At 37.7% G+C, this 13,837-nt stretch overlaps 1 protein-coding gene across 1 annotated transcript in view; it reads right to left on the reverse strand.

Moving 5' to 3' along the window:
- LOC106074072 (high affinity cAMP-specific 3',5'-cyclic phosphodiesterase 7A-like) overlaps nt 1–6,241 on the reverse strand; it is a 104,364-nt gene extending 98,123 nt beyond the window's left edge. The window contains exon 1 of the mRNA XM_056029291.1: nt 6,021–6,241. Within this exon, the coding sequence (XP_055885266.1) occupies nt 6,021–6,161 (141 nt within the window). The 5' untranslated portion in view covers nt 6,162–6,241. The remainder of the gene's footprint in view (nt 1–6,020) is intronic.
- Nucleotides 6,242–13,837: the final 7,596 nt, after the last annotated feature.

The following is a 13,837-nucleotide window of genomic DNA, read 5'->3' on the forward strand; positions in this document are numbered from 1 at the left end:
CAAACACAAAAAGAAGGAGATTATAGCAGGATGAGGAAAATAGACCTGTGAATGAAAGCCAAAACATTATTATTTTTTGGTAAAGTGAAGATAATAGTGAATTTATTCACTATTTACTTCAGGGCTGTGACATTGCTACTACCTGTACACTTGACATACATTTAGCCAGGGTTGTCTTTGTACCTTATAAATTAGCCCGCTGTCTAGGACAAAATCCATTTCCTGACAATCTTGGACAGCGGTTCTGACGCTAGAGGCTATCAGGAGGTAGTAGACTCGGGAGTTTAAGTAGACGGATGGAGTTTAAAAAGTAAAGAAATAAAGAAGGAACGCTACCAGGGAATGAACAAGTACATGAACAATCAATTAAAGATGGCCTCTTGCCACAAACCCTTTATTTTAATTGGATAAAAAGACATTTTTTAAAAGTGGTTTATCGATTTTAGGTAGCCTAAGTGGAGGTCTACCAAAGACAAACTTCTCAATTTAGGATGTTTCGTCACGTCTCAAAACCTAAAAGTGCAACTAAAACTCAGATAGTAGCCTAAGTGGAGGTCTACCAAAGACAAACGTCTCAATTTATGATGTTTTGTCATGTCTCAAAACCTAAAAGTGCAACTAAAACTTAGCCAGCCTAAGTGGAGGTCTACCAAAGACAAACGTCTCAATTTATGATGTTTTGTCATGTCTCAAAACCTAAAAGTGCAACTAAAACTTAGCCAGCCTAAGTGGAGGTCTACCAAAGACAAACGTCTCAATTTATGATGTTTTGTCATGTCTCAAAACCTAAAAGTGCAACTAAAACTTAGCCAGCCTAAGTGGAGGTCTACCAAAGACAAACTTCTCAATTTAGGATGTTTTGTCATGTCTCAAAACCTAAAAGTGCAACTAAAACTTAGCCAGCCTAAGTGGAGGTCTACCAAAGACAAACTTCTCAATTTAGGATGTTTTGTCATGTCTCAAAACCTAAAAGTGCAACTAAAACTCAGATTTCACCTCAACTACTTCTTTGTGTGTGTGTGTGTGTGTGTGCGTGTGTGCGCGCGCGCTCCGTAAGCGAAAGCTCTTGTGTTTGAAATTAAGTGTGCATATTGTTATGTAAGCATACATATTATGGAGTGTGTGTTTTTATAGTGACGGTGGAAGAGGTTAGCGATTGGTTGTGAATGATGCAACGTAGGTGGTATTGCCGTCATTTGGACTTAGTTAGGACAGACGACTCCAGAACGTGAGACTGAAGGCTATTTTATTGCAGTGAGTTAGATTTTAATAAGAAATATTATTACTAAAGTATATTACATTTATTTTTTTTTAAATTGTGTCCATGTTATAAATAAAGTTATATTTAGTATTGTTCACAAGGAAGTTTTTTCAAGTTGTTATAAGTTTTATTAGTTAAGATATATTAAGCCTACAACGGTTTCGTTGTCTACCAGGAGTTTGGTGCTACAAGTCAACAACAATACATAAACCACTTTAAAAATAGATAAAAATAACTAAAAACTAAACAACATATTGTAAGTTCAATTCTGCGTCAGTTTCAAACTTGCGTCAACTAGGTGCTACTTATGGTCATCGACCCTAGTCCCGTTACAAAAGTACTGTGTTGTTTGATAAAAAAATGCACTATTTGATGTACACACACACACACACACAACAGATATATGTTTAAAATATGTCAAGTGCAACAGACTTTTTATTTTGTTTTTAAAATAACGCATACATATATTATGCATACATGTAGGCACCATTTTTAAAACAACGATTTCAACACGCCTTTCGTGATGTGTTGATCGATAGATGCGTGGCACTACCATTGGTTCTACAACCACTAATGCAATTTAGTTGTGAGCGTGTGTGTAACTGGGGTATGAGCCTAACCGGCCAGCAGGTGTCGCCTACGAGTTTGTGTGTCTCTTTACTATCTAAACTCATTCCAAAAAAATTGTACAACGTTTTAAGGGTTCATATTTTATCTAATCAAAATTGCAAGAGAGTTACATCAACATAAAAAATACTTGCAAAATACAAATACTTAAAAAAACAAAAAAACACTAATCTAATCCGTGGATGGGGAAAACCCCCACATTTACAGCCATATATCAATACTGTATGCTTTATTTCTCCTTTTCGATATCCAACAAAATGAATTAATAACCACTAATTAATTAATTAATTGTGTGATTTCTTTTATTGATTCACGTTTTGTTAGGAATAACGCATAATTGTTCAAAGTTTCAACTTGATCCAAGAATGGAAAGTGGGAAAAAAATGTTTTTAAATTTTGTACCAGACAGACGGATTTGATATAAACCTTGTAAAACAAAATGTGCCAATAACCAAGCTAATAGAATAGCCTGTTATTTTTCAACCATTTTAATTTTTTATTATGATAAAATGTAGGTCAGAGGGGCTCAGACTGTCAGGGGGAGGTATGGCGAGAATGAATGGTAGTTTGATATTTTGGTATGATTCTTATATCCCCTTGTTATGAATGCAAAGTGTTGCACGTGTTGTGAGCTGAGTGATTAAGTCTTCGTTGAATGTGCGAGAGAGAGTGTTAGGTCAGAAAGCTCCCGGTCCAGGAAGGTTGGACGTTTACTTCCTGGACTGGTGTTTGTTTATTAATATTTATTGAGCATTATTTGAGCTATATTGGATATTAAAACATCATTATTATATTGTTGGAGATCTGGAGTTGAAGTTGTGTATTAAAGTATAATTGTTCTTAGTTGTAATATTTAAGAATTGAAGAATTTAAGAATCAAGTTATATTTGTTCCTATACGTGAAACCCCTAGTGAGACAAGTTAAACACAAGAACAAGAGTCAAGCATATAATTTGAACCCTGACACAGACATCATGAATATACTTTTTTAAAAATCTAAACAGCTAATTTTATCAAAACTATTAGGTACAAGAGGTTAAGAAAATGAAAAATAAAACAAAGTCTGTTACCACACAAGCTTATGAGGAACAGATGTTTGGTTACATAATATACACCTTATGTGTGTATATATATTTACACACACTTTAGCCAAAATTTAAAACAAAATCTTTAAAAGTAATAAAATCTGGTGATAGCTTGCTTTTAAGTAGGACTTCACCTCAAAACAAAATATTAGGATAACTATGAAAATAAATAATGGTTTATTGAGTAAAATAAAATAAAAAAACAACAAATATTTATTACTTCAAAAAAAGTGTTGTTCAGATTTTGTTTCTAATTCATGTGAGAATAAATCCAAGCAATGCTTTTTATTGCTGTGTTTTTTTTTTAATGTCTTTTTAAACTGAGATAATTAAACTCTTAATAAACAACCAAGCTAAGGATTCTATCAGTTAACAGAGAAGCAGACGGCTAAACTTCTGCCATTCTTAATTTTATTTTAAATGGAGAACAGTTTTGTCTCTTACAAAAAAAAAACTGAGCCCAGAACCTGCACATGTGTGTCAGCTATTATTAAGTCACCTATGTCAACTGCTAATGTAATTGTCAGTTATTCCTGTCCAACTGCATTTTGATAGCCAGAAAAAGCTGCCCCTCCAACAGGTGATGGATGGGTGTATGTTGTACTAGGCATAGTGGGAAGGAATTTTATAAAAACATGCAGCAAGCAGCAATAAGCATGTAAACAATAATTTAACGTTATAAAGCCTACAGGAGAGTTAAATTAAATAAAATGGGTTTTTTTTTGTAGCGTCCATAACCATAAAGAGATTTTCTATTGTATAATATAATTGTTATTGAAGCAATGATATCAAATTCCTTGATACCAAAAAATATATTTATATAAATATGCTTATAAATGTTGGTGTGCTCTAAGCAACCCTTTCTTAGCACATTAGCACTTTATTTTTCCCTCACAACTTTTCTCGACATAATTTAAAAAGACTTTTAAAAATACCCTCGGTCTAATACAAAGAATATACAGGGAGACTAAAAACAAAATATTTATAAAGTTATTTGCATTGTAACATTTTTTTTAAAGATTTCTATAATACTGATGTGGGTCTATATAATTTTATGTAATATATATTGTCATATAACATAACCTAGTAACATTTAAAGAATCGAAATAAAAACAATAGATTTGTAGTACTTTCTTTTTCAAACAGCAATTTTAGATACCTAGGCCTACAACTAGCCTTTAGAGCAGCGGTTCTCAACCTTTTAAGCTCGGCAACCCCTTTTTACAACCCTCCCCCTACACACACACATACAGCAATAGAAGAATAGTAAAAAACAATCCATATTTTCGATGGTCTTAGGCGACCCCTGGCAAATCGTCAATCGACCCCCAAGGGGATTGCGAACCACATGTTGAGAACCCCTGTTTTAGAGCATAGATCTACTTCAAAGTTAACATATACTTGGGTTGATTTAGCTTATGGATATGAACAGTTATCACAGTGAATATTACTCCAATTCCAATTTTAAACAAAAATAAAAAATTATTGGTGTTTAGTTTTTAGTAAAGGAAAAAAAAAAGGTAAAAAAAATTGTATAAAAGGCAATGCACTTTTAGAGTATGATTAGTGTTTTTTTTTTCTTTGATGTTGTTTAGTTTACCTTTATTTCCTCCTTAATTGATTAACAAAATCATAACTCATTTTGAATTAAATGACATTTAAATGAAAAAAAAAAAGTTTGGATTAAATAGTGGACTTCAGTATATATAGACAGATGAAAAGTATGACTGGTAAGATACAGGATAAATTCTTGAAGAAATGAAAACAAGCCAATTTTAAAGGTAGCCTACTTCTATAAAGAGAATGGCATACAATCTACAAAATATAAATCTAGATCTAAAAACTTTATTTACTCTGACACAACACATAGAAGTAAGTTTGGATTTATTTATATATATTTTAAATAGTGGACTTCAATATGTCATAATGGTCCCTTTCCATTTGGCCCACAAAGAGTCTACTAGACAGATGAAAAAGTATGACTGGTAAGATGGGATAAATTCTTAAAGAAATTAAAATAAGCCAATTTTAAAGGTAGCCTACTTCTACAAAAGAAATGCATAAAATCTACAAAATATAAATCTAGATCCTAGATATATCTATATCTAAAGACTTAATTTACAGTGACACAACACACAGAAGTCCTAGCCAATGTTTCTTAAAAATAAATATTTAGAATAATTAATAATTAGATCTAGATTTAGATCTTTTACACTTTTTTTCACAAAGAATAATAGACCATGAGTTAAAGTACTTTACTTTACATATTTTGTGACATACATTATATATAAATAAACTAATTTAAATAGTTTTGAATTAGGCATAGATATCCTGACATACAGAAATACTAGGTCCATGAGGGTCTAAAAAAATTATCTTGCTAAAATTAAAAAGTATATTATAATTTATATAGATATGGACCACATAGGTGACAGTCAATATATAGTACCTATATCTAGTTAGTTTAGATTCGACTAGTTACTGTCTAGAATGAGGGATGATAAAAAGTAAGAAAATATATTTCTTGAACTAGCAACTTATTTAAAAATCTAGATAGAGAATTTAAGATCTAGTCTTTATACTGGAACTATAGATTCTTGATCTAATCTACTATTATATAAATCTAGAATATATATATTTTTATATATATATATTAATATTATGAATATCAATATATAGATCATCTAAGATCTAGATCCAGATCTTTATAGCCTAGTTTAAATTTGATAGCAACTCTGTGACGTATTAACTGGCAACTATGGGCGTTCATTTTCAACATCAGGTCTAGATATAGATCTAATATTTTAATTCTTTAATATAAAAATAAACAATTATTGAATTAGTTTTTGACCTACAATTTTAACATTTTAAAACACCCGGCTGTAGTCCTATTGCCAGTAATGCCAGCATAAAGTTGCGACCTATCAACTTTGAACTTCTGACACTTTCTCATTCAGTTATTGTTATTCCTCATTAACAATCATGTCGTCTGCTAGATTATAATTTTAAGTACATCCTATAGGCCTGTAATACAACTTTGAACTTACCTCTAGTCTTGGCTCGACGAAATATGAAGAGCTTGAAGAAAATGAAATACCAAAACGTCTGTTGAGTGCACATTGTGGAATACTTATATCCAAGGCCAAACGATGGCACTGTCCTTCGGAATCCATTATTTTAATTATCATTTAGACTACACACCAAATGGTATGACATGAACTATTCAACTAAAGATGACAAGCCTGGCAAAACAACAACAGGAAGGATAACGAAGTCCTACACCGGAATTGACACAGCTTAAAACGAAGAGACTACCGGTGTATGGTTAAAAAGTGGACCAAGCTTAATTATCCTAGCCAGGAAAATGTTTAATGAGTGGATGACATTACTATTTGCATTGTAAGGCTTTTAGATCTAACTGGTGCCCGGTCCATTACGACCTGTCAGAGGTTTGTTTCATTGTAACAAATAATAACAAAATAATGGTTATATAGTAATATTGATTTAGACATCATCAATCGCAGTAATGAAAATATTGTCGCTGAGGACAAGACTATATCAAATGGAATGCTCCTCAAACCGACGAAAGAATATCATTTCAGAATATTTTATGAAAACCAGTTTGTAGTTCAGTAGTTGTGTTTTTTTTTTTTTTGTTTTTTTTTTAGTATAAGATACCGCCTGGGTGAATTCTGAGCGCTGCAAATGCTTGACAGTTTTAACAATATCCCTTGAAAAGTGTTGGTGAATTTTGCAGACTTAGCCAACGTTTTGAAGCCACTTTTGATATGACAAAATGTATTCCGATTAGAAATATTTATGTCATCTAAGTGATTAACCTTAGAACATAGTTATTACCTCCCTTACTTTCCTTACCTTATGTGTATAGACTGAAAAAAATAACGTGATCTGGTGACATTGAAAACTATGTAAATGCAAAGAGAGATTGTGTTTTTTACATAAACTTTGAGCAGGACCCTTAAGGATCCATCCATGGATGTTGAAAAGAGGGAGTTGTTAATCACGTTGAATCAACAGAAGGGATTGGGGAATTTTTAACATTCTTTTGCTTTTTATTTAATTTCAAATTTGGAAAATTTCTCATCTGGTTGTAGAAAAAGAGACAGACAGAGCGAAGAAAAAAAGAAAAGAAAAAAGAGAGAAAAAAAATGGAGAGAAAGAGAGCGACAGTTACACAGAGAGAGAGAGAGAGAGAAAGAGAGTGAGAGTAAGAGAGTCAGAAAACAAAAAGGAGATAGAAAGAGACAGAGAGAGGAAGAGGTGAAATAGAGAGAAACAGAGAAATAAATCAAGAGAAATAGAAAGTAAGAAAGAGCGAGAGAAAACTTTATTTGTCCTTAACTGATCTTAATTACGTTTCATTTCACACCAGCGTACCTCAACCTGTGGGTCGCGCACCTCAAGGCAGAACGCTTCTATGCAGCTCAAACTGCAGGAAATCATCGGCGCCAGGGTACCGTTTCAGAACACAGCTGTGGGAGCTTATGCTGCTCCCCAAAACCCCTAGCAGGCTAATGAAGGCACGAGCGTACCCTCTCTATTGTCGACAGGGGCGTCATCACGATCAAAGGGTTGAGAAACATTGGAATGCATGTAGATAATTATGTTAGTGTAAGCCATGACCCTCCCCATTACCCTTCTGTGAACGCCCCGAGCAACTGTCGCTGGGATGAGATAGTTTCAGCTGTTCAAGTTTACTAAGGTAAAGAGCGGCAATCGATCTATGATCCTTTTTTCTTTTAGGGCGGCATTATATCTTTGTGATTCTCTTCTATGGCCCCCCATCGATCTTTATGATTCTCTTTCTGGGAACCTTTCGATCTGTGATTCTCTTTCAGGGCAGCATTCGAGCTGTATGTTGGTGCAGCATTCCATCTAATAGGCCTATCTAGCCCTCACTCATAAGGAGTTAAGCATTCCATCTAATAGGCCTATCTAGCCCTCACTCATAAGGAGTTAAGCATTCCATCTAATAGGCCTATCTAGCCCTCACTCATAAGGAGTTTAGCATTCCATCTAATAGGCCTATCTAGCCCTCACTCATAAGGAGTTAAGCATTCCATCTAATAGGCCTATCTAGCCCTCACTCATAAGGAGTTTAGCATTCCATCTAATAGGCCTATCTAGCCCTCACTCATAAGGAGTTTAGCATTCCATCTAATAGGCCTATCTAGCCCTCACTCATAAGGAGTTTAGCATTCCATCTAATAGGCCTATCTAGCCCTCACTCATAAGGAGTTAAGCCTTCCATCTAATAGGCCTATCTAGCCCTCACTCATAAGGAGTTAAGCCTTCCATCTAATAGGCCTATCTAGCCCTCACTCATAAGGAGTTAAGCATTCCATCTAACAGGCCTATCTAGCCCTCACTCATAAGGAGTTAAGCATTCCATCTAATAGGCCTATCTAGCCCTCACTCATAAGGAGTTAAGCATTCCATCTAATAGGCCTATCTAGCCCTCACTCATAAGGAGTTAAGCCTTCCATCTAATAGGCCTATCTAGCCCTCACTCATAAGGAGTTAAGCATTCCATCTAATAGGCCTATCTAGCCCTCACTCATAAGGAGTTTAGCATTCCATCTAATAGGCCTATCTAGCCCTCACTCATAAGGAGTTTAGCCTTCCATCTAATAGGCCTATCTAGCCCTCACTCATAAGGAGTTAAGCATTCCATCTAATAGGCCTATCTAGCCCTCACTCATAAGGAGTTAAGCATTCCATCTAATAGGCCTATCTAGCCCTCACTCATAAGGAGTTAAGCATTCCATCTAATAGGCCTATCTAGCCCTCACTCACAAGGAGTTAAGCCTTCCATCTAATAGGCCTATCTAGCCCTCACTCATAAGGAGTTAAGCATTCCATCTAATAGGCCTATCTAGCCCTCACTCATAAGGAGTTTAGCATTCCATCTAATAGGCCTATCTAGCCCTCACTCATAAGGAGTTTAGCCTTCCATCTAATAGGCCTATCTAGCCCTCACTCATAAGGAGTTTAGCATTCCATCTAATAGGCCTATCTAGCCCTCACTCACAAGGAGTTAAGCATTCCATCTAATAGGCCTATCTAGCCCTCACTCATAAGGAGTTAAGCATTCCATCTAATAGGCCTATCTAGCCCTCACTCATAAGGAGTTTAGCCTTCCATCTAATAGGCCTATCTAGCCCTCACTCATAAGGAGTTAAGCATTCCATCTAATAGGCCTATCTAGCCCTCACTCATAAGGAGTTAAGCATTCCATCTAATAGGCCTATCTAGCCCTCACTCATAAGGAGTTTAGCATTCCATCTAATAGGCCTATCTAGCGCTCACTCATAAGGAGTTAAGCATTCCATCTAATAGGCCTATCTAGCGCTCACTCATAAGGAGTTAAGCATTCCATCTAATAGGCCTATCTAGCCCTCACTCATAAGGAGTTAAGCATTCCATCTAATAGGCCTATCTAGCGCTCACTCATAAGGAGTTAAGCATTCCATCTAATAGGTCTATCTAGCGCTCGCTCACAAGGAGTTTAGCATTCCATCTAATAGGCCTATCTAGCCCTCACTCATAAGGAGTTAAGCATTCCATCTAATAGGCCTATCTAGCCCTCACTCATAAGGAGTTAAGCCTTCCATCTAATAGGCCTATCTAGCCCTCACTCATAAGGAGTTAAGCATTCCATCTAATAGGTCTATCTAGCCCTCACTCATAAGGAGTTTAGCATTCCATCTAATAGGTCTATCTAGCCCTCTCTCATAAGGAGTTTAGCATTCCATCTAATAGGTCTATCTAGCGCTCGCTCACAAGGAGTTAAGCATTCCATCTAATAGGCCTATCTAGCCCTCACTCATAAGGAGTTTAGCATTCCATCTAATAGGTCTATCTAGCCCTCACTCATAAGGAGTTAAGCATTCCATCTAATAGGCCTATCTAGCCCTCACTCATAAGGAGTTTAGCATTCCATCTAATAGGCCTATCTAGCCCTCACTCATAAGGAGTTAAGCATTCCATCTAATAGGCCTATCTAGCCCTCACTCATAAGGAGTTTAGCATTCCATCTAATAGGCCTATCTAGCCCTCACTCATAAGGAGTTTAGCATTCCATCTAATAGGCCTATCTAGCCCTCACTCATAAGGAGTTTAGCATTCCATCTAATAGGCCTATCTAGCCCTCACTCATAAGGAGTTAAGCCTTCCATCTAATAGGCCTATCTAGCCCTCACTCATAAGGAGTTAAGCCTTCCATCTAATAGGCCTATCTAGCCCTCACTCATAAGGAGTTAAGCATTCCATCTAACAGGCCTATCTAGCCCTCACTCATAAGGAGTTAAGCATTCCATCTAATAGGCCTATCTAGCCCTCACTCATAAGGAGTTAAGCATTCCATCTAATAGGCCTATCTAGCCCTCACTCATAAGGAGTTAAGCCTTCCATCTAATAGGCCTATCTAGCCCTCACTCATAAGGAGTTAAGCATTCCATCTAATAGGCCTATCTAGCCCTCACTCATAAGGAGTTTAGCATTCCATCTAATAGGCCTATCTAGCCCTCACTCATAAGGAGTTTAGCCTTCCATCTAATAGGCCTATCTAGCCCTCACTCATAAGGAGTTAAGCATTCCATCTAATAGGCCTATCTAGCCCTCACTCATAAGGAGTTAAGCATTCCATCTAATAGGCCTATCTAGCCCTCACTCATAAGGAGTTAAGCATTCCATCTAATAGGCCTATCTAGCCCTCACTCACAAGGAGTTAAGCCTTCCATCTAATAGGCCTATCTAGCCCTCACTCATAAGGAGTTAAGCATTCCATCTAATAGGCCTATCTAGCCCTCACTCATAAGGAGTTTAGCATTCCATCTAATAGGCCTATCTAGCCCTCACTCATAAGGAGTTTAGCCTTCCATCTAATAGGCCTATCTAGCCCTCACTCATAAGGAGTTTAGCATTCCATCTAATAGGCCTATCTAGCCCTCACTCACAAGGAGTTAAGCATTCCATCTAATAGGCCTATCTAGCCCTCACTCATAAGGAGTTAAGCATTCCATCTAATAGGCCTATCTAGCCCTCACTCATAAGGAGTTTAGCCTTCCATCTAATAGGCCTATCTAGCCCTCACTCATAAGGAGTTAAGCATTCCATCTAATAGGCCTATCTAGCCCTCACTCATAAGGAGTTAAGCATTCCATCTAATAGGCCTATCTAGCCCTCACTCATAAGGAGTTTAGCATTCCATCTAATAGGCCTATCTAGCGCTCACTCATAAGGAGTTAAGCATTCCATCTAATAGGCCTATCTAGCGCTCACTCATAAGGAGTTAAGCATTCCATCTAATAGGCCTATCTAGCCCTCACTCATAAGGAGTTAAGCATTCCATCTAATAGGCCTATCTAGCGCTCACTCATAAGGAGTTAAGCATTCCATCTAATAGGTCTATCTAGCGCTCGCTCACAAGGAGTTTAGCATTCCATCTAATAGGCCTATCTAGCCCTCACTCATAAGGAGTTAAGCATTCCATCTAATAGGCCTATCTAGCCCTCACTCATAAGGAGTTAAGCCTTCCATCTAATAGGCCTATCTAGCCCTCACTCATAAGGAGTTAAGCATTCCATCTAATAGGTCTATCTAGCCCTCACTCATAAGGAGTTTAGCATTCCATCTAATAGGTCTATCTAGCCCTCTCTCATAAGGAGTTTAGCATTCCATCTAATAGGTCTATCTAGCGCTCGCTCACAAGGAGTTAAGCATTCCATCTAATAGGCCTATCTAGCCCTCACTCATAAGGAGTTTAGCATTCCATCTAATAGGTCTATCTAGCCCTCACTCATAAGGAGTTTAGCATTCCATCTAATAGGTCTATCTAGCCCTCACTCATAAGGAGTTTAGCATTCCATCTAATAGGTCTATCTAGCCCTCACTCATAAGGAGTTTAGCCTTCCATCTAATAGGTCTATCTAGCCCTCACTCATAAGGAGTTTAGCATTCCATCTAATAGGCCTATCTAGCCCTCACTCATAAGGAGTTTAGCATTCCATCTAATAGGTCTATCTAGCCCTCACTCATAAGGAGTTAAGCATTCCATCTAATAGGTCTATCTAGCCCTCACTCATAAGGAGTTAAGCCTTCCATCTAATAGGCCTATCTAGCCCTCACTCATAAGGAGTTAAGCATTCCATCTAATAGGTCTATCTAGCCCTCACTCATAAGGAGTTAAGCCTTCCATCTAATAGGCCTATCTAGCCCTCACTCACAAGGAGTTAAGCCTTCCATCTAATAGGCCTATCTAGCGCTCGCTCACAAGGAGTTAAGCATTCCATCTAATAGGCCTATCTAGCGCTCGCTCACAAGGAGTTAAGCCTTCCATCTAATAGGCCTATCTAGCCCTCACTCATAAGGAGTTTAGCATTCCATCTAATAGGCCTATCTAGCGCTCGCTCACAAGGAGTTAAGCATTCCATCTAATAGGCCTATCTAGCGCTCGCTCACAAGGAGTTAAGCCTTCCATCTAATAGGCCTATCTAGCGCTCGCTCACAAGGAGTTAAGCATTCCATCTAATAGGCCTATCTAGCCCTCACTCATAAGGAGTTAAGCCTTCCATCTAATAGGCCTATCTAGCGCTCGCTCACAAGGAGTTAAGCATTCCATCTAATAGGCCTATCTAGCCCTCACTCATAAGGAGTTAAGCATTCCATCTAATAGGCCTATCTAGCGCTCGCTCACAAGGAGTTAAGCCTTCCATCTAATAGGCCTATCTAGCGCTCGCTCACAAGGAGTTAAGCATTCCATCTAATAGGCCTATCTAGCGCTCGCTCACAAGGAGTTAAGCCTTCCATCTAATAGGCCTATCTAGCGCTCGCTCACAAGGAGTTAAGCATTCCATCTAATAGGCCTATCTAGCGCTCGCTCACAAGGAGTTAAGCCTTCCATCTAATAGGCCTATCTAGCGCTCGCTCACAAGGAGTTAAGCATTCCATCTAATAGGCCTATCTAGCGCTCGCTCACAAGGAGTTAAGCATTCCATCTAATAGGCCTATCTAGCCCTCACTCATAAGGAGTTAAGCATTCCATCTAATAGGCCTATCTAGCCCTCACTCATAAGGAGTTTAGCATTCCATCTAATAGGCCTATCTAGCCCTCACTCATAAGGAGTTTAGCCTTCCATCTAATAGGCCTATCTAGCGCTCGCTCATAAGGAGTTAAGCATTCCATCTAATAGGCCTATCTAGCCCTCACTCATAAGGAGTTTAGCATTCCATCTAATAGGCCTATCTAGCGCTCGCTCATAAGGAGTTAAGCATTCCATCTAATAGGCCTATCTAGCCCTCACTCATAAGGAGTTTAGCATTCCATCTAATAGGCCTATCTAGCGCTCGCTCACAAGGAGTTTAGCATTCCATCTAATAGGCCTATCTAGCGCTCGCTCACAAGGAGTTAAGCATTCCATCTAATAGGCCTATCTAGCCCTCACTCATAAGGAGTTAAGCATTCCATCTAATAGGCCTATCTAGCCCTCACTCATAAGGAGTTTAGCATTCCATCTAATAGGCCTATCTAGCGCTCGCTCATAAGGAGTTAAGCATTCCATCTAATAGGCCTATCTAGCGCTCGCTCATAAGGAGTTAAGCATTCCATCTAATAGGCCTATCTAGCGCTCGCTCATAAGGAGTTAAGCATTCCATCTAATAGGCCTATCTAGCCCTCACTCATAAGGAGTTAAGCATTCCATCTAATAGGCCTATCTAGCGCTCGCTCACAAGGAGTTTAGCATTCCATCTAATAGGCCTATCTAGCGCTCGCTCACAAGGAGTTTAGCATTCCATCTAATAGGCCTATCTAGCCCTCACTCATAAGGAGTTAAGCATTCCA

Source organism: Biomphalaria glabrata, chromosome 5 (assembly GCF_947242115.1).
Source record: "Biomphalaria glabrata chromosome 5, xgBioGlab47.1, whole genome shotgun sequence".
Lineage (NCBI taxonomy): Eukaryota > Metazoa > Mollusca > Gastropoda > Planorbidae > Biomphalaria > Biomphalaria glabrata.